At 44.4% G+C, this 20,502-nt stretch overlaps 1 protein-coding gene and 3 non-coding genes across 4 annotated transcripts; all 4 read right to left on the bottom strand.

Annotated features, from left to right (window-relative positions):
• Window positions 1-314: 314 nt before the first annotated feature.
• nop56 (NOP56 ribonucleoprotein) lies at window positions 315-16,291 on the bottom strand. Its single transcript, XM_062983631.1, has 12 exons — window positions 16,139-16,291; window positions 15,942-16,031; window positions 13,094-13,208; window positions 11,877-12,038; window positions 11,567-11,765; window positions 10,403-10,590; window positions 6,781-6,932; window positions 6,264-6,364; window positions 4,647-4,795; window positions 3,037-3,158; window positions 2,676-2,819; window positions 315-893 (listed from the first exon to the last, which is right to left on the bottom strand). The coding sequence occupies exons 1-12, from the start codon at window positions 16,139-16,141 to the stop codon at window positions 663-665; spliced, it is 1,656 nt and encodes a 551-aa protein (XP_062839701.1). The 5' UTR covers window positions 16,142-16,291; the 3' UTR covers window positions 315-662.
• Window positions 2,903-2,974, bottom strand: LOC134299826 (small nucleolar RNA SNORD57). Its single transcript, XR_010007066.1, has one exon. It is a non-coding gene; the product is annotated as a small nucleolar RNA SNORD57 (small nucleolar RNA).
• Window positions 4,497-4,568, bottom strand: LOC134299828 (small nucleolar RNA SNORD56). Its single transcript, XR_010007067.1, has one exon. It is a non-coding gene; the product is annotated as a small nucleolar RNA SNORD56 (small nucleolar RNA).
• On the bottom strand, window positions 10,724-10,863 carry LOC134299830 (small nucleolar RNA SNORA51). Its single transcript, XR_010007069.1, has one exon. It is a non-coding gene; the product is annotated as a small nucleolar RNA SNORA51 (small nucleolar RNA).
• Window positions 16,292-20,502: the final 4,211 nt, after the last annotated feature.

The following is a 20,502-nucleotide window of genomic DNA, read 5'->3' as shown; positions in this document are numbered from 1 at the left end:
CCTCCTTGTAACCATCAGATGGGACCTTTGTTGCATAGACCTGTCGCAGGCCTAGATTTGGAGCAAAACACATACTTCAATAGCATTGCCCTCTGGACCAGGCTCTGCCTTTTTCACATTAACATCAAAGTGGGAGCAGAACCAAACTGGGCCATTGAGACTCCTCTCGCCTGCCTTCGACGCTCGCTTTGTTCAGCTTGAGCCTGCAAGTAGCCACATTCCCCTTCCAAGGCCAAGAACCTGGAAGCTTTTTTACTTTTGTCCTACACAAGGGTAGTATTCTTAACCTCAAGGATAGCACGGAGTAAAACTGCTGCAAAAAAGCCCAAACATTTTATTGTTATTGTAACTATGCAAAATGTTAAATGCTCCTGTTGCGTAGCCAGCACAGGCACTTGCGAGGCAGCCCTCTTCTCATAATGCTAAGCGTTCCTGACAGAAGGAGCAGCCCTGCTCTGCCTTGGAGCACAGGGCCCTTCCTTGAGTGACTGGCCAGACAGCCCTGCCTGCCCCAGGCCCCTCTCCCCGGCTGGCCATTTGCCCACTTGCTTCCCAGCTTGGCAGGAGACATTCAGTTGCCTAGAGACAGAAGGAAGGCTCACTCTCCTGTCCCCCAAAGTCATGTTTTCAGAAGGGGTGGGGGCTTCCTAGAACCTGGCATGCTAGTCCTCATCCTCTTCCTCCTCTTCTTCCTCCTCCGCTCTGGCCTTTTTCTTTTTTGTCTTTTTCACCTTGGGTGGGGGGCTCTCCGTTACAGCCACTTTCTTCTTCTTCTTCTTCTTCTTGGGGGAGGGCTCTTCGTCTTCCAGGCCGTTCTCGGCTGCTTCCAAGTCTGCGTCTTCCATCTCCTGGCGCTTCCTCTTTTTCTTCTTTTTGGGCTCAGCCTCATTTTCCTGATAAACGAGAAAAAAAGGGGTATATGTATTAGGAGCCTGATATAGCTAGACTGCAGCAAAGTAAATTGTCTGAATAAATATGTCTTGCCAGAAGTTGCTGTTCTTAAAGAACATGTGTGAAACTCAAGGCTCATGGGACAATGTCATTTTTCTGTGACTCCCCAGATATTGAACTACAACTCCTGTATTCCTCATCAGACATCATGACTAGAAGCTGATGGGAGTTAGGATACAATAACATCTGGAAGGCTGCCATTTGCTCTGTTTAGTCAAGGTCAAATTGAGATACAAAGCTTGAGGAAATGATATCTGGTTTCAAAATGTCCTTTAGCCTTTCTCCACCCTCAGAGCAAGAAGTGCTGTTGGGCTGCAATTCCCATTATCCCCAGTCTGCACAGCAGATAATCAAGTGGTGGGAGTTGTCCTTCAAGAACATTTTTACTGAATTTTGTTTTAGGCATTTATTTACTTATTTATTTACAGTATTTATATTCTGCCCTTCTCATCCTGAAGGGGAACTCAGGGTGGATCACATTACACATATAAGGCAAACATTCAATGCCATAACATAGAACAGAGACAGATGCAGGCACGGGCTGGCCTCGAACTCATGACCTCTTGGTCAGAGTGAATTGTTGCAGCTGGCTGCTAACCAGTCTGCGCCACAGCCAACTGAATTTTGCCAATTGTAAGCCACCTTGAGTCCCCTCGAGTGAGAAAGACAGGGTAAAAATGTTGTAAATACAGTAGAGTCTCACTTATCCAAGCTAAATGGGCCGGCAGAAGCTTGGATAAGCGAATATGTTGGATAATAAGGAGAGATCAAGGAAAAGCCTATTAAACATCAAATTAGGTTATGATTTTACAAATTAAGCACCAAAACATCATGTTATACAACAAATTTGACAGAAAAAGTAGTTTAATACGCAGTAATGTTATGTTGTAATTACTGTATTTATGAATTTAGCACCAAAATATCACGATATATTGAAAACATTGACTACAAAAATGGCTTGGATTATCCAGAGGCTTGGATAAGTGAGACTCTACTATAAATAAATAAACATCCAGGAGTAGAAACTAAAGAGCAGTGTTGTTGTATGTCTTTCGGGCTGTGTGGCCATGTTCCAGAAGCATTCTCTCCTGACGTTTCGCCCACATCTATGGCAGGCATCCTCAGAGGTTGTGAGGTATGGATAAACTAAGTCAGGAAAGGAAAGAATATATATCTGTGTAGAGTCCAAGGTGTGGCAAGAGTTCTTTGTCACTGGGAGCCAGCATTAATGTTTCAGTTAATCACCCTAATTGGCACTGGAAATGTTTTGTCCCTTGCCTGGGGGCATCCTTTGTTCAGTCAAGTCCTCATTGTGTTGGTTCCCATCTACTGTTTTGATTTTGGAGTTTTGTAATACTGGTAGCCAGATTTTGTTCATTTTCATGGTTTCTTCCTTTCTGTTGAAGTTGTCCACATGACAGTGACAACTATGTAAAAAAGGTGGTGCTCTGTATCCACAAAGTCTCAATCCACTGATCCAATAGCCTTTTGAAGGCAGCCAAAAGGCTGTTGTAGCCCTCAGTGAAAATAAGCTCAATGGCTCTGATTCAAAGAGAACAAAATGCTCTTTCTGCCTTTGCCAAGAGCAGCCCATGACGCTGAGCAGCTAATTCAGGTCCCACTCCAGGAAGAAATGGCATAAAAATACAACAAAAATACTATCTCCATCACAATATTCCTCAATTGCTTCCGTTCTCTCCCCACTGGTGCTGAGCCTGCCTCACCTCCGCCGTCTCCTCCAGCACCGAGTTTTCCGCCTGTTCTTCAGCTGCTGCAGCCAAAGCCTCCAGCCGCTTCTTCTCCCGCTTCCGCTTCTTCTTCTCTTTCTTCTCCATCTTCCTCTTGATCTCGGCCACGACTTCTGTCGCCTGCGAAGAGGGAAGCAGAGTCTTATTGTCACCCACCCCGAGGACCCAGAGGGGAGCGTGGGTTTCACCTCGAGGCCAGTGTTGGATCAGGCTCATTAAATCAGCTTTTGCCTCCACAGCAGATGTGTCAGGCCTGGAATTCCTCATCACATCCAATTCTGGCCATTTCCCCCGCCCCCAAACACACACACAGATGCCCTTTTTGCCCCTTCCTTACCTCCTCTACAGCTTCCTTCATGACGTCCAGGTTCTTGCGCGGAGCCTGCCCCGTTTCATAGAAAGCCAGCCGCTCCTCCACTTGCTCTCGGAGCTTTTCCCCAAAGACGCTGGTTGGAACCTCTGCGGAGGAAAGGCAGGATTGTAGCGTATTTTCCTCCAAAAACAACCATGTCGTTTCTCCAAAAGACACATTAGGGCAGGCATGGGCCAACTTGGGCCCTCCAGGTGTTTTGGACTTCAACTCCCACAATCCCTAACAGCCGGTAGGCTGTTAGGGATTGTGGGAGTTGAAGTCCAAAACACCTGGAGGGCCCAAGTTGGCCCATGCCTGCATTACAAGCTTAGCCCTGCAAGCACCAAAAACTGCAGAAAACATTTATTTCACACAACAGCATTAAGTACATCCGCCACAGCACACCATTTACTGAATTGTGAAAATGTGTATTAAGACACAAACTGTTTTTTGTGTCTATACTCTGATTGATCTCACATTCATCGATTTACACAGATAGGCATTTACCTCTTGCCCAAACAGGCCTGCTTCATTTCTACAAATACAGTAGAGTCTCACTTATCCAAGCTAAACGGGCCGGCAGAAGCTTGGATAAGCGAATATCTTGGATAATAAGGAGGGATTAAGGAAAAGCCTATTAAACATCAAATTAGGTCATGATTTTACAAATTAAGCACCAAAACTTCATGTTATACAACAAATTTGACAGAAAAAGTAGTTCAATACGCAGTAATGTTATGTTGTAATTACTGTATTTATGAATTTAGCACCAAAATAACCCGATATATTGAAAACATTGACTACAAAAATTGCTTGGATTATCCAGAGGCTTGGATAAGTGAGACTCTACTGTACTTAAATAATACCACTATGCAGCAAAATTTGAAAAATGTTTTGTTCCTAGTGTGAAAGAGCTATTTCCTGTATAATTATGCAGCACTTACTTTGAAAGTAGTGGTTCTACTCCAGAAATTTTGTTTTTGTGGCTGCCACAGACTAGGTTGAATTGGTTGAGGTGCTGAGATATTTATTGGAAAACCAGAGCAAAATGTACTATAGCAGGATGTCCCTACTATAATTTTTTCCCGTATTTTTATGACAGAACCAATTAGGAATTGGCACTTATAACCCAGGAACAAAAATCGTATTACATGGCATAGTTTATTTTATCATTTATTTTAAGTATTAATAATGTCAATAGTATTATTTCCACTTAATTATACATTACTATTATTTTTAAATTCAGTATCTTTCGTGTGTTGCAATGAATGTACTGCCGGTGAATACGTCTATCTGGCTGACTATTTTAACTGAGATTTATATTTGGGGAAGGGTTTCTATTACAAACATTTTCTGGTTAGGTCTTATTTCTGGGGAACCCACTAAAGTAGGTCAGTGGGAAGTCCTCTAGCCCCTCCTCCCCAATAATCTGCGTACAGCAGGCTTTGCTCAGATCTGATGCGTCACCATTCACTATTGTGAAATACTGTTGACGAAAAATGTAAGCATCACAGCAAAGCTCCTGGGTGGCTTGATTCTTCCCAAAAGGCTCTTCAGCTTGGAGGGAATGAATGAAGGGGGTCCCCTGACCTCACCTGAGAAGCAGTCAACGCGGGAGGCAATGGTGCACTTGTTGGCCAGGTAGCGGGAGATACGCCCCTTGTTCTTGGCTGCTGCCCGGCCAATGAAGGTGGAGTGGAATATCAGGCCATACTTGGGGGTGTTTCCACGGGTCTTCAATGCCCTGGAATGCAGAAGAGAGTCAATGTTGTTATTGGGTTACTGTGAGTTTTATGGGCTGTATGGCCATCAGAAGCATTCTCTCCTGATGTTTCACCCACGTCTCTGGCAGGCATCCTCAGAGGTTGTAAATGTTGTTATTACTTGGTTTTTCCTCCTCTTTCTCCCTTGGAAGATCAAAGAGAAGCAGGATCCCATAGACCAGGAGTGTTAAAACTCAATTTAATGGAGGACCACATTAGCCTTATCATGGTTGCCTTCAAAGGACCATTGAATCCATAGGCTTACACTTCCTTAACTCTTACAAATGCTTTCAGCCATTTCTGAGAATTCCGTTCCTCACATCATTATCACCACCACCACCACCATCACAGCTTGTAACACTTCTGCTTTGATCTTTCTTTTCCTAGATGCTCTTTTTTTAAAAAAAAATCATTTATTTACTATTATTATTTGGATTTTATTTCATTTGCTACAGTTTATGTCATCATATTTTCTAAATCAAATGGTTCATTCCCCGGACTTAAATTTATTTCGGAAATACATTTCGGAAATTGAATTAATTTCATTATATGTGGTGGTGGTGGTAATTGTTCTTCAAAGTGGAGCTCCACTTTCCCTCACTAATGTTTCTGGATTTGCTCATAGGCTACACCTTTAAATCCTGCAAATTACCCTCGCTAGAGGACAATAATATTTTACTCAAGTCCTCCTTGGAGACAAGGCCCGGCAACCACCTGAGAGCCACTTTTAGTTGTTTTATTGTGTCCCTGATATGCTCATATGCCATTGTGCGAAAGGTTCCATCTTTATGAATTGTTTCCATTCCAGTTTTTGAAATCACTCTTGCTAGAGGTCAGGAAGATTTTTTTTTTAACATAGTGGTCAGTGCTGTTTAGCCTTTACCCACTTTGGGTCCCCGGATGTTATTGAACAACAACTCCCATGACTTTTGATTATCCGCCATGTAAACAGGGGATTATGGGGAGTATAACCCAACAGCACTTGTGGCTCTGAGGTTGGGGAAAGGTTAAAGGACAACCTATCCATAAGCCTTGTATCTATATCTACATTCAAACCCTATTAACTTGACTAATCAGAACCAAGATACAGATTCCTGTATCCTTACTACCATCTGCACTTGTCATGATGTCGAAGGATGAAGAGGAACATAGGAGTTGTAGTTCAGCATCTAGAGAAACTTGAATTTGACCCGTGTGCCTTAGTCCCAGAAGGTTGCAGCCCTGCCAGCCCCACAAACAAGCCCCATATCCACCTGGCATCCAACTCTCCTCCCCAGCCCCAAAAAGAAATAGCTAACCTGCCACACAAAGGGGAAGGGATTGCCTGGGGAGGCTGCTCAGAGGCTGGGGGCCAAGCCCATCACTAACATGGCCCCAGATAATGGAGCCCATGTTTCCTGCCTGGCACCCCAGAGCCCTGCCATCACTGCAGCCGCCCCACCGCTGTACCTGAACAGGGCTTTCTCCGCGCCCAGGATTTGCACCGTGGAGGCAGGGTACTTGGCCAGGTTGGTCAGGCTGCCGGCGTGGGAGATGAGGCGGGCGCCCACCTGCGTGGCAAATTAGAAAGGTGATACAAATATAAACACACACCTTACGAGCATCCGGAGCAGGTATGGTCAACTTGGGCCCTCTTAAGTGTTTTGGACTTCCACTCCCACCATTCCTAACAGCCTCAGGCCCCTTCCTTTGCACCCCCAGCCGCTTAAGCGGCTGGGGGTGCAAAGGAAGGGGCCTGAGGCTGTTAGGAATGGTGGGAGTTGAAGTCCAAAACACCTGGAAGGAGGGCCCAAGTTGGACCATGCCTGCTCTAGAGCTATTCTCCCCTTCCTTCTGGCACAGATCAGCAGTGAGAGGGTGTCGACAGCGAGAGCTTCAGTGGATTGACAGATTCACAATGCACATCATCTCTGTCGCCAGTGATGGGAGGTGTCAGGTCCCTCCCCCCCCCCCTTTCAGCACTTACCACTTCCCCTATCAGGGCTGACAGGCTGGGGGCCACCTGGCTCATCTTCGAACGCAGATACTCCTGCAGGCCTTTGCGGTACTCCGAGAGGGAGATCACTCGTCTGGAGAAGCTCTCGATGTTGATGAGGTCGATGGGGGAGATGTCCATTCCTGCAGAAGATTGGGATAAAGAGAGATAAGAAGAGCAGGAACACACCGAAAAGAAAACAGCCTTTGCTTGCGGCTTGGGAGGTTGAGCAGCCATAGAATCCTGACCTGGGTCTTGATAACACATTACACAAAAGAAGATTCCACCTGAACATTAGGAAGAAATTCCTAATTCCACTGTAACACAATTTGGGGGGGGGGGGGGGATCTGTTTCTGGTTTGAAAGTATCTCCTGTTTAATTGTGCGGTCCTTACTTTGAAAATAGTTGTTCCACTCTAGAAATTTCATTTTTAATAATGATAATAATAACAACAAAACATTGCATGGAAAGTTCCTTGACAAAATTGAAGGAAAAGCTGACAAGGAGAAGACCTGGCTCTGGCTCACGAATGGGACTCTGAAGAAGGAGGCAGAAGGCCTGATCCTTGCAGCCCAGGAGAAAGCCATCAGGACAAAGGCAATTTAGGCCAAGATCGAAAAATCAGCTGATGACCTAAAATGCAGACTGTGCAAGGAAACCGACGAAACCATGGATCATATCCTCAGCTGCTGTAAGAAAATTGCACAGACTACAGAGGCACAACTATGTGGCCCAAATGATTCATTGGAATTTATGGCTGAAGTACCACCTCCCTGCAGCAAAGAACTGGTGGGATCACAAACCTGCAAAAGTATTGGAAAATGAGCATGCAAAGATACTGTGGGACTTCCGAATCCAGACTGACAAAGTTCTGCCACACAACACACCAGACATCACAGTTGTGGAAAAGAAAAAAGTTTGGATCATTGATGTTGCCATCCCAGGTGACAGTCGCATTGAAGAAAAACAACAGGAAAAAGCCGCTATCAGGACCTCAAGATTGAACTGCAAAGACTCTGGCAGAAACCAGTGCAGGTGGTCCCGGTCATGATGGGCACACTGGGTGCCGTGCCAAAAGATCTCAGCCGGCATTTGGAAACAATAGACATTGACAAAATTACGATCTGTCAACTGCAAAAGGCCACCCTATTGGGATCTGTGCGCATCATCCGAAAATACATCACACAGTCCTAGACACTTGGGAAGTGTTCGACTTGTGATTTTGTGATATGAAATCCAGCATATCTATCTTGTTTGCTGTGTCATACAATAATAATAATAATACAGGCTCACACTTCCCCTGTCCAGTTCTCTGTGGAGGTCATCCACCAAGGCAACCAAAGCTATCTCGGTACTGTGCCCACGCCTGAAACCAGGCTGTGACTGGTCAAGGAAGTCAGTGTCCTCTAGGAATCCCTGAAGCTGGGAAGTGAACACCCGCTCTAGCGCCCAACAGGTTAGAAATTGGTCTGTAGTTACCCAAAACCGAAGGGTCAAGGGAGGTCTTTTTCAATATCGGTCTCACTATAGCCTGTTTAAGGCCTTTTGGGGATTTCCCTTGGACCAAAGAGGTGTTTATGATAGCCACAAACCAATCAACCAACCCGCCGCTGGCCAGTTTAACTAGCCAGGAGGGACAAGGATCCAAAGCACAAGTGGTTGCCCTCACAGCCCCAAGGATCCTGTCCACGTCTTCAGGACAAACAAGCTGGAACGAATCCCACAAAATAAAACAGACAGGTGCCTCAGTTACCTCCTCTGACAATGCATTTAAACTGGTATCCAAGTTGGAACATGTCCGAGCGACTTTGTCTGCAAAACAGTGCGTGAACTCGCTGCACCAAGTTGTCAAGTTCTCGGAGAACTCACCCACCTCAGGGGGGCGAAGGAGCTCCCCGACAACCCGGAACAACTCTGATAATCTATTAGTTGCAGTCGCGAAAGCCTTCCTGCCTGCCTTAATTGCGGTTTAACCAGTGCTCGGTCGGAGACGCTACGAGTTTTCCTCCAGCTGTTTTTGTGGCTGAAACTAGGTTGAATTGGTTGAGACTCTTAAGATATTCACTGAAAAACTATAGCAAAATGTGCTATAAGATGTCCCTCCGACAAGAACATTTTTTTTTTGCAGTTTAATAAACGTTTCCCAAGTTTTTATGATACAACCGATTAAGAAATGACATTTATAACCCAGAAACAAACCCATTTGCAGTGGCAGAATCAAAGCAGGCAACACGGCACTTTAAAGAACCCACTTATGCTCTAAACCAGGGGTGCCCAAACGAAGGCCCGGGGGCCACATGCGGCCCATCAAAGCCATTTATCTAGCCCCCCACAGCAGTGGCTACTCCCTCCTCCACCACACATGCCTTTCCCGCCTCCTCCCTCATGCCTTCCAAAGCTTTGCTTGTTTATAATAGTATTTTAATTTTTTTAATTAATAATTCATTATTAAGGGGTGCTTTGCGAGTGCTTTTGGTGCACAAAGGCAGAAGGGGTTGGACTAAATGGCCTAAGGGGTTTTTTCCAATCCTCTTTATTATTATTATTATTGACACAAAGACACAGTATAACACAGCAAACGAGATATATATATGCTGGATTTTGTATCATAAAATCATAAGTTGAACACTTCCCCAGTGTTTAGGACTGTGTGATGTATGATGATGATGATGATTAACAACATTGAGGCTGGGTGGCCATCTGTCAGGGGTGCTTTGCTTGTGCTTTTGGTGCACAAAGGCAGAGGAGGGTTGAACTAAATGGCCTAAGGGGTCTCCTTCCAACTCTATTATTATTATTAACATTGCGGCTGGGTGGCCATCTGTCAGGGGTGCTTTGCTTGCAATTTTGGTGCACAAAGGTAGAAGGGGGTTGGACTAAATGGCCCAAGGGGTCTCATCCAACCCTCTTTATTTTGATTATGATTATGATTAACATTGAGGCTGTATTTGTTCCCGTTTTGTTTTTTTTTACTTCAAAATAAGAGATGTGCAGTGTGCATAGAAATTTGTTTATAGGGGGGTTTTTTTTCAACTATGGTCCAGCCCTCCAACGGTCTGAGGGACCGTGAACTGGCCCCCTGTTTAAAAGGTTTGGGGACCCCTGCTCTAAACTGTCCACTAAATATTTTGGTCGGATGCCTCAGGCTTCCGCACAGCCATGTAACTGCTTGAAGGTAGCCAGCTTTCAAACTGAGCAACTGAGGGTATCAGACAACTACATGAATTGTAGGAAACCATACAATTTTGAAGGAACGACTAGGTTATCCAGAAGCCCAATCCGGCCCCTGGATCTCTTCATTATCCTATAGGACAGGCATGGGCAAACTTGGGCCCTCCTTCCAGGTGTTTGGGACTTCAATTCTCACCATTTCTAACAGCCTCAGGCCCCTTCCTTTTCACCCCCAGCCGCTTAAGCGGCTGGGGGTGAAAAGGAAAGGACCTGAGGCTGTTGGGAAAGGTAGGACCTGAAGTCCAAAACACCTGGAAGGAGGGCCCAAGTTTGCCCATGCCTGTAATAAACCTAAGAAATCCCTGTTAAGAAGAAGAGCCCCCCCCTCCCCCCATCAGGACAATCTTGCTCCAGGTTTCCCCCAACTTCCTGGCCACTGACCCATGGAGGAGCGGGAGGCCTCCAGGATGGCCTGGGCCTTGGCGCTGTCCATCACCACCTCCTCCAGCGCCTCCAGGCTCTCCTCGCTCAGCTCCTTCCGGTTGCGGATGAGTTTGGCCAGGCGGCAATAGGTATAGTTGTCGCTCACGATCTTGATCAACTCTGGGAAATGATAGCCGTACCACTCTCTGGAGGAGGAAAAAACAGCAGGGTTGGGGAACGGGGAAGAAGCAGGCCTGGCGCTTGATCACCTTCACCCATCACAGATTTACACAGTTCTACGTGCCAAGGGACTTGAGCCCAAGAACATCTCCTTTGAAGGTTTGTGCCCTTGCTAACAATACAGCCCAGGTGAGAGAGGCAGCCTGGCTGAGGTGTATGCAGGGACTTCGGTGCTGTATCTCCCCTTTCTATACAGTCAGCGCTGGAGCCACGCTGCCTGTGGTAAGCGCAGGGAGACTGGGCAGAAGACTCTCTTTCACCGCCAGTCAAGCACACCTTAAGGACTATTTGACGCATGTGGAGATTTCAGGCAGAGGGGAATTTTTTTTTATCTTTCTTTTTATTCTCTTTAGATGGTAGCGTTACTTAGTTTAGAATATGTGTGACAGAGGCTTGGATGTTGAAAGAACAATAATACGTTTATTTCAGGCACAGAGCTTAGTGGTTACAATGTTGTTTCTCAGAGTTAAACTTTCTTAATCAGTTGCAAATATAACTTATGATGAATCCACTTTCAAAATACTTTCTCCTTTCCTTGAGCAGTCTAAACCTTTTTCTCCTCTTACAACCAAAGCTATCAACTGATCACTTTGGATCTAACTGGGATTGCTTCCCCTTACTACTCAGACTCTACGAATAAACCAAACAAGTCACTTAACTTGCTTAATTTGACACAACTAGAGATCTGAGCTTCCCTGGTTTCCCTAACCTGGAACCAGTGTCTTCCCTGTGACTCAAATAACAGACTAAACTGTTTTTAAAACATTCCCTCCTTTTCCTCCAAACGGCGGTTGGCTTCGCCCTCGTTACTATGGCAACCTGCCTCAGAATGCTGAGCTGGCTACCATCCCCCACGCACTGGTAACTAATACTTACCGTTTTAAACATAGTTAAACATGACATCTATAAATCAAAATAAAAACACACTTTTTTACAACACACCTGACCCGCATGGAGAAGGTGTTGATGTCTTTGTCCAACTGGTCCAAGAGGCTGATAGACTGGATGATCATGTTGTCCACTCGGTTCACGTTAAACTTCACTTTGGCCCGGGAGTAGCTGTGACCGAGACCCAGCTGGGCCTTGGAGGCCGACTGCGCCGTCAAGCCCTTAATCAAACCGTGGAAGTGCAACCGGATGCCTAGAAAAACAGAAGAGGGCATTATATTTATCTATAGCAGAGATCATAGATACTCTAGTTTTGCCTATACTCATCTTGCTTAAGAACCCAGAGTTCAGACAAGGGCCTTACCTCGAACGATCTCAGCCACGACCCCTCCCGTCTGGCACTGGTAGCCCAGCTCCTCCTGGATGGCGGCCCCAATCTTGGCATCACTAACCCCAACAAGGACCTTCTTCTTTTTGGCCGGCAGGTTGGTCTCCAGCAGGAGCCGGAGGTCTTCATGCAAGATCCCTGAGGCAAAGAAAGGAAAGAGGCCAAGACTTGAGCTTCGAGGTGGACCATCTGGGACAGCAAAGACTAGTACAGACATGGGCCAACTTGGGCCCTCCAGATGTTTACTGGCTTGTTAGGGATTGTGAGAGTTGAAGCCCAAAACACCTGATAGAGCCCAAGTTGTGCCCATGACTACTCTAAAGCTATTCTCCTTCCTTCTGGCACAGATCAGCAGTGAGAGGGTGTCGACAGCGAGAGCTTCAGTGGATTGACAGATTCACAATATACATCATCTCTGTGCCCAGCAAAGGCTAGTCCAGGCATGGGCAAACTTCAGCCCTCCAGATGTTTTGGACTTCAACTCTCAACCTGGAGGGGACAAAGTTTGACAATGCCTGGGATAGTGGAAGTGGTCAGCCAAGGGGCACATCTCCAGTGCCACATTTATACAGTGGGGAAAGCAAGTATTTAGTCAGATACCAATTGTACAAGTTCTCTTGTACAAGGTTGGACTGGATGGCCCATGAGGTCTCTTCCAACTCTACTATTCTATGATTCCCACTTAAAAGGATGAGAGAAGCCTGTAATTGACATCATAGGTTGACCTCAACTATGAGAGACAACATGAGAAAATACATCCAGAAAATTACATTGTCTGATTTTTCACGAATTTATTTTTCCCCATTGTATTTGAGAAGGGAGCAGGTTTGTGTTCCACTGCTCCAGAGACCAGGACACAATGGAGCAAAGGGTTCATACTACAGGAAAGACATTAGGAAGAGCTTCCTGATAAGGGCTTCTCAACAGTGTAATATTCCTGATCAAAAGGGCTGTTAAGCAGTAGAATATTCTGGGTGGGGGTCCTGGAGATTTTTAAGCAGGAGCTGGAGGGCTATCTGTTGGGAATGCTTGGATATTGTGTTCTGCCTGGAAGAAGGGGGTTGGGCTGGATGGCCCTTGTGGTCTCTATGATTCTGTAACTCCCGCCTCCAGGAGAAAGGAAGCCAGGCCGAGCCATAAAGACTTGCATGGCTTGGATCCTCCTGCCCAGCACCAGCAGAGAGGAAGCTCACCTTCTGAGATGGCATTGATGTTTTCCAAGGCACTCTGGGCAGACTTGAACGGGGAGAAGGCCACCAGCTTCACAAGGGTGAGGAATTTGCCGAGGTTCAGCACACTCTCCTCCACCTGCAAAGGGAGGTTTTCCTGGCTTTATTATACAGTAAGGTGTCATCCATAACCACATATCTGCAGTTTCACTTACCTGTAACCAGGGGAAATGATCTCAGAATCTGCTAAGACCTCCAGACAATTCTATGGTATGCTTCTCCCCACCCCACCCTAAAGAGTTACACTTCAGGACATAACAAATTCCTGAGGGGGACACCACTTTAGGAAAGTCAAGTCATTTAATTTGTGTTTGATTATATATTCTGCTTCAGATAACTGCAACTGGACATTTAGTATGATACCAAGTTTTTAACTGTGTTTTTAAATAATTACAACTGTACCCTCGGTTCAATTCTGGTCCGATAAATGAAATAAATAACTGCATTATATGGGCCTAAGCTTCCTCTTTCCCAATGTCTCACTCAAACAATATTGGCTTTTTACTCTTTTGAGTTCTACATCACACTTTAGTTCAACATCACAATATGCTGTTACTTATTATTATTAGCGACATTTATATCCCGCCCTTCTCACCCCGAAGGACAGCTTACAAGTTTTATGTACATACAAATAAATATTAATAGCATAGCACAATATAAACATTATATATTACTGTATTGTACTATATTGCACACTATATTGCAACATTAGTAATATTACATGTAATATATAATACACAACTATAATTGTGTATTATTATATTTTATTACATTATAATATTATCAATATATGCATGATATATTATTAATACAGCATAATATTATTATGCAATACTATTAGGAGCACTAGACAAGGTTGTCACACCCAGAACTATAGGTTGATGGGAATGTTTATTTTAGCACCTATAGAAAGGGCCGACTGTTTTTTGCACATTTAATGCATCTTAGCCCCCTTCTAATACTGCTATATAATTGTTTAATTTACTCATTTCAAAGGCGTGTTTGCTCATTTGCAAAATATACACAGAACAAAGTGCTCTGCCTGTAGCACCAGTATCTGAAAGTCCTTCCTGGTGTTTTGCTTTTACATTTTTCCTTTTTATTTTTGCAATTGAACGCCTTTAACAACGTGCTCTTCTTTTTACATTGTACAGGAGAGTCTCATTTATCCAACATTCGCTTATCCAATGTTCTGGATTATCCAACGCAGTCTGCCTCGCACTCGGATCCACAGCTATTTCTCTGGGCAGCAAGGACTGAACTTTTACGGATTTAATTTCCAACAATGTTGTTACTGTAAATTCATTTTATGCAATTCTATCTTTATTTTGTAGTCAATTTGTTAGTAGCCAATGTTTTCAATACATTGCGATGTTTTGGTGCTAAATTCGCAAATTACTACATAACGTTACCATGTATTGAGCTGCTTTTTCTGCCGATTTGTTGTTAAACATGATGTTTTGGTGCTTAATTTGTAAAATCTTAACATAATTTGACGTTTAAGCGGCTTTTCCTTAATCCCTCATTATCCAACATATTCGCTTATCCGACATTCTGCCGGCCCATTTATGTTGGATAAGTGAGACTCTACTGTAGTTATTATTATTATGGATTCTATGACTGCATGTAACAGTATCTCGTGTGCATGTCTGTACTGGCTCTTCCAAAAGGCCTTTGACACCTAATTTGATGTTGGACTGATCCATCTGCCCATTTTATAATAGCCCCCATTTCTGAGATGTTGCCAATGCTATTTTGCACTTTATTGTCCATTTCTACCGGCACATTCTGTTCTGGATTTTATGAATTAGTCTCCTGTTTTAATATTGTATGTTTTTTGTATGCTTCTTTCCGATTTTAACAATTTTTTTATTGCTATTGATGTTTTACTGGTTTAATTGTTTTATAGTCGTGTTACTGATATTGATTGTTTTATCGGGCTAGGCCCCATGTAAGCCGCCCCGAGTCCCTTCGGGGAGATGGGGCGGGGTATAAAAATATTATTATTATTATTATTACCCTGTTTCCCCGAAAATAAGACAGTGTCTTATATTAATTTTTGCTCCCAAAGATGCGCTAGGTCTTATTTTCAGGGGATGTCTTATATTTCCCACAAAAACGAATTCACATTTATGGTTGAATTTTTAAAAATGAAAATTTATTATCTACTGTACAGTATTTGTCATCACAAAACAGCATAACCAAACTGTGAATCCTTTCAAGAATGTCTATATTATATTTTATTGCTATACTGTTTTTAAATTACTGTTTTAAATTTCTGTTTGTATGTAAATTTATGTTGTTGTTGGGCTTATCCCTGTGTAAGCTGCCCTGAGTCCCTTCTGGGAGATGGAGGTGGGATACAAGAATAAAGTTATTATTATATTATTATTTCTTGCTACTACCTTTATTTCCATGTACAACAATCTATGGTATGTACATTTACTGATCCTGCATGCTTTAGTGTTCTGTTTGGCGAGCATGCTTCCAAACAAAAACTTACTTTCGGGGGAGGCCTTATATTTAGCAATTCAGCAAAACCTCAACTAGGTCTTATTTTCTGGGGATGTCTTATTTTAGGGAAAACTGGGTAGGTCTTATTTTCTGGGGTGTCTTATTTTCAGGGAAACAGGGTATTATGGATGTTTATCAGCATTGGCTTTCATTTCAGTAACCTGAAATAGCAAGAGCGTCAAGAACGCCAACTGCCGTTCTGCCAGGCAGGAAAAGCACAACCCGAGCCCTCCCGGCAGATGGCCACCCAGCCTCGTTGTTTTGGAAACCGAGGCGAAGCGACGAGAGCGGGGCCCACCTGAGGGAGCAGCAGCGAGACCTCCTCCACCTGCCGGAGGGCGAAGAGCGCGTACCCGGCCGCGTGCTCGAACAGCACGTGGAGCAGCACCTGAGAGGGAGGGAGGAAAGAACGTTAAAATGGTTGCTCGGACCCCTTTACGAAGGAAGAAGGTCATGAATGCGGTCGCGCCCTTTCCCGCCCAGACCAGGCCTCACCATGACGGCTGCCGCGGGCGCGTGCTTCCCGCTCGGAGGCGCCTCGAGACTGAAGGCCTCGCGTCGAAGCCACGGCGGAAACGGAAATCACCCCCGCCCCACCCCAAAATGGAGGCTAGCCAATAGGAAGGCAAGACGCGCGCCCGCCTCGTCCATCGTCCGCTCCGCGGCCAATGATAAATCGAGAAGCAGGGACGGCCGAGCGCCGCCCCCTTTCGCACCTCAGCCAATGGGAACACCCCGCATTCCCCTTTCTGCCCGTCAATCATTCCTCTAGACAACATCTCGCGAGAGGTCCAGCGGGAGCTTTCGCCTTTCCTGTGATGAGATCCGGAAGTGGTGGAAGCGTGGCGGGAAAGGCTCGGGTTTTTTTTTTTTTTGCACGTGGATCAATCAAGATGAAGACAGTCTAGGCTTCGGTCCAGCACGTCAATTTTATGTCTTCTCCTGAGTGAGCTTTGACCCTTTTGTTTAATGAACGCCTTGCTTTGGATGGATTCTAGAGGTTGTATTTTACTGAGGGGGCAACATTAGAATCCTAGAGTTGGAAGAGGGGCCGGGCTGTGGCGCAGCTGGCTAGTAACCAGCTGCAATAAATCACTACTGACCGAGCGGTCATGAGTTCAAAGCCCGGGTCGGGTTAAGCCCCCGACCATTAAATAGCCCGGCTTGTTGTTGACCTATGCAGCCCCGAAAGACAGTTGTACCTGTCAATTACGGAAATTTAGGGACGCTTTATGCGGGAGGCTAATTTAACTAATTTACAACATCATAAAACTGCCAGCAAAACACGAGGAAAGGAATGAGGAAGTACAGCCACTAGTGGACGGTGAAGCAACAGCTCCCCCTGTGGCCGGAATGGTGAAGCTGGAAAAAAAAAAGTTAAATGCCTCTGTGTCTATCTATATATATTGTTGTCTGTTGGCACTGAATGTTTGCCATATATGTGTTCATTGTAATCCGCCCTGAGTCCCCTTCGGGGTGAGAAAGAAGGGCGGAATATAAATACAGTAGAGTCTCACTTATCCAAGCCTCGCTTATCCAAGCCTCTGGATAATCCAAGTCATTTTTGTAGTCAATGTTTTCAATATATCGTGATATTTTGGTGCTAAATTCGTAAATACATTAATTACAACATAACATTACTGCGCATTGAACTACTTTTTCTGTCAAATTTGTTGTATAACATGAAGTTTTGGTGCTTAATTTGTAAAATCATAACCTAATTTGATGTTGAATAGGCTTTTCCTTAATCCCTCCTTATTATCCAAGATATCTGCTTATCCAAGCTTCTGCCGGCCCGTTTAGTTTAGATAAGTGAGACTCTACTGTACTGTAAATAAAATAAATAAGAGACCTCATGGGCCATCCGATCCAACCCCATTCTGCCAAGAAGCAGGGAAGTCTCATTCAAAGCACCCCCGACAGATGGCCATCCAGCCTCTGCTGAAAAGCCTCCAAAGGAGGAGCCTCCACCACACTCCGGGGCAGAGAGTTCCACTGCTGAACAGCCCTCACAGTTGGGAAGTTCTTCCTCATGTTCAGGTGGAATCTCCTTTCCTGTAGTTTGAAGCCATTGTCCCATTGCGTCCTTGTCTCCAGGGCAGCCGAAAACAAGCTTGAACCCTCCTCCCTAGGACTTCCCCTCACATATTGATACATGGCCATCATCATGTCTCTTCTCAGCCTTCTCTTCTGCAGGCTTACTCAGCTCCTTCAGCCGCTCCTCATAGGGCTTGTTCTCCAGACCCTTGATCCTTTGTCATCCTCTGGACACATTCCAGCTTAAACATCTCTCTTCCAATTGCGGTGCCCAGAATGGGGCACAGCGGTGTTCCAGGTAAAGTGGCCTGACCAAGGCAGAATAGATTAGAGGGGTAGCATGACTTCCCTGGATCTAGGCTCTAGTCTCCTATTTAGGCAGGCCAAAATCCCATTGCTTTCAGCCTGGTAGGTGGGCAGGTGAGCTGGGCAGGTGCTCTCACCCTGACCTGAACTCAAATTGCTGACCATTCAATTGGCAAGATTTTTCTACAGTGCAGACATTTATTCTGTTGTGCTAAGCCTGGCCCTTTTGTTATTACAGTAGAGTCTCACTTATCCAACACTTGCTTATAATAATAACTTTATTTTTATACCCCGCCCCATCTCCCTGAAGGGACTTGGGGCGGCTTACATGGGGCCTGGCCCGATAAAACAAACAAATAACAGTAACAAAGCAATAAAACAATTATCCCAGTAAAAAACATCAACATCAATAAAAACAATCATTAAAATCAACAAGCATTAAAATCAACGTTCTGAATTATCCAACGCATTTTTGTAGTCAATGTTTTCAATACAACATGATATTTTGGTGCTAAATTCGTAAATACAGTAATTACTACATAGCATTACTGCATATTGAACTACCTTTTCTTTCAAATTTGTTGTTAAACATGATATTTTGGTGCTTAATTTGTAAAATCATAACCTAATTTGATGTGTAATAGGCTTTTCCTTAATCCCTCCTTATTATCCAACATATTCACTTATCCAAGGTTCTGCTGGCCCGTTTATGTTGGATAAGTGAGACTCTACTGTATGTTTGTTTATATACCGGCTTTTTCTCTCCACAAGAGACTCAAAGCGGTTTACATTAAAATCATTTAAATACAGTTTAAAACATACAAATATTAAAACAGAATTAAATCCTAGATGCACTCTTAAGGACACTAGGCTACCCTGGATGTAAGTAATGCAATACATATCTATATATATAAAAGGTTAATGAAATTTCGGCCTAGGACAAAACAACAAAACTACACATCCCAGAAACACTAAACTTGGCAGCACAACCCCTCATCCATGCCTCTACGTTCATACAACAAAAAGAAAAGACAAATAAAGTCCTAATTAGAGGGAGAGGAATAATTGTTTTTATCCAATTGCTGCCAGTTAGAAGGCTAAGCTCCGCCCACTTGGTCTCCTAGCAACCCACTCAGCCCAGGGGACAGGCAGAGTTAGGCCTCACTTAGGCCTCTTCCACACTGCCTATAAAATACAGATTATCTGATTTTAACTGGATTATATGGCAGTGTAGACTCAAGGCCCTTCCACACAGCTATATAACCCATTTATAATGGACTTAATGTAAGGTAAAACCTTTACCCTTTACCTTAACTACCACCAATTCCTCAATACTTTATTTCCCATACCACCATACTTCGCCACAGCAACGCGTGGCCGGGCACAGCTAGTTTTTATATAAGTTAATTCTATAGCAGAACATAGAAATACAATTATTATTTGAGGGAGACACCACAACTGCATGGCTGTGACTGCTGCTTCAGGTGACATAAAGCCCAACTCTACCCAATGGATGGATTTGCTCTTCCAATAACTCCGAATTCTGCAAATATACTAAAGGCCTAAGAATATTTGAAACATTGACTTTTGAGTGTTCTCTCATAGCATAAGGCAGAAGGAGAAAGAAAGTTCACTGCAACATATGAAGGGAATGCACAGTACCCAGGGGGTTGCAGTGGATGGCCCTTGGGTCTCTTCCAACTCTTATTCTATAATGTACCGAGAAAGGTGCATCTGGGCAGGAGCATACCAGGCGATTTGGCTCATTCAGCATGTGCTTTGGGCAGGTCTTGGCAGGGTCCCACTTAATGCTCTCATTGACAAGATCCGTTTGGTCCTTCCTATTGCCTGCTTGGCCCATTCTCCCCAGATAATATTATACCTGGGTAAGAATATTTTCCATTCACAACACTTGAGTTCTCATTTTCTTGGTTTTTTTATAATTTATTTGATTAAAAGCCAAACTTTCCATTCCCAATTTATTAAATTTGGCCATTTCAAAAACAATTCTGATTTATCCATAATCTATGTCTATTTCAATAGCAACCTCTTTTTCTGTTAGTATGACTCCCACAAGATAATGAAGCAGCAAAACAAGAGAAGACAAAAGCATCTATTTTAAGCAGGAAGCTTTGATTATTCTGCTAGTACACAAGGCCTTTATTCAGTATATTGACCATCTCCATTTGGACCAGGCTTGCCCGAAACTTCAGCAAGGCAGGGCCTTAGCATTGCCCAGATAGGGAGCATGTGGATAGCTAGATGTAGCTGGACTGCTAGTCTTATCAGCCCCATAGAGGACAGCCAACAGTAAGGGATGATGTGGTTTGTAGTCCAATGATTTCTGACAGGGCTACCTACTGCTCAGTGCAGGACATGGTTATGGACATCGAGCTTCAGATAGGAATGAGAAGTTGGCAAAGGAGCACGGAAACATCCTTAAGCCTTGGCATGGACTGCGCCAAGAGGCCTGGGGACTCCTAACCTGTTCAAAGAATGACACCACACCACGTAGC

The sequence above is a fragment of the Anolis carolinensis genome, chromosome 5 (genome assembly GCF_035594765.1).
Source record: "Anolis carolinensis isolate JA03-04 chromosome 5, rAnoCar3.1.pri, whole genome shotgun sequence".
Taxonomy (NCBI): domain Eukaryota; kingdom Metazoa; phylum Chordata; class Lepidosauria; order Squamata; family Dactyloidae; genus Anolis; species Anolis carolinensis.
The sequence above is the reverse complement of the archived record's forward strand: the minus strand, read 5'-3'. Positions and strand labels throughout refer to the sequence as shown.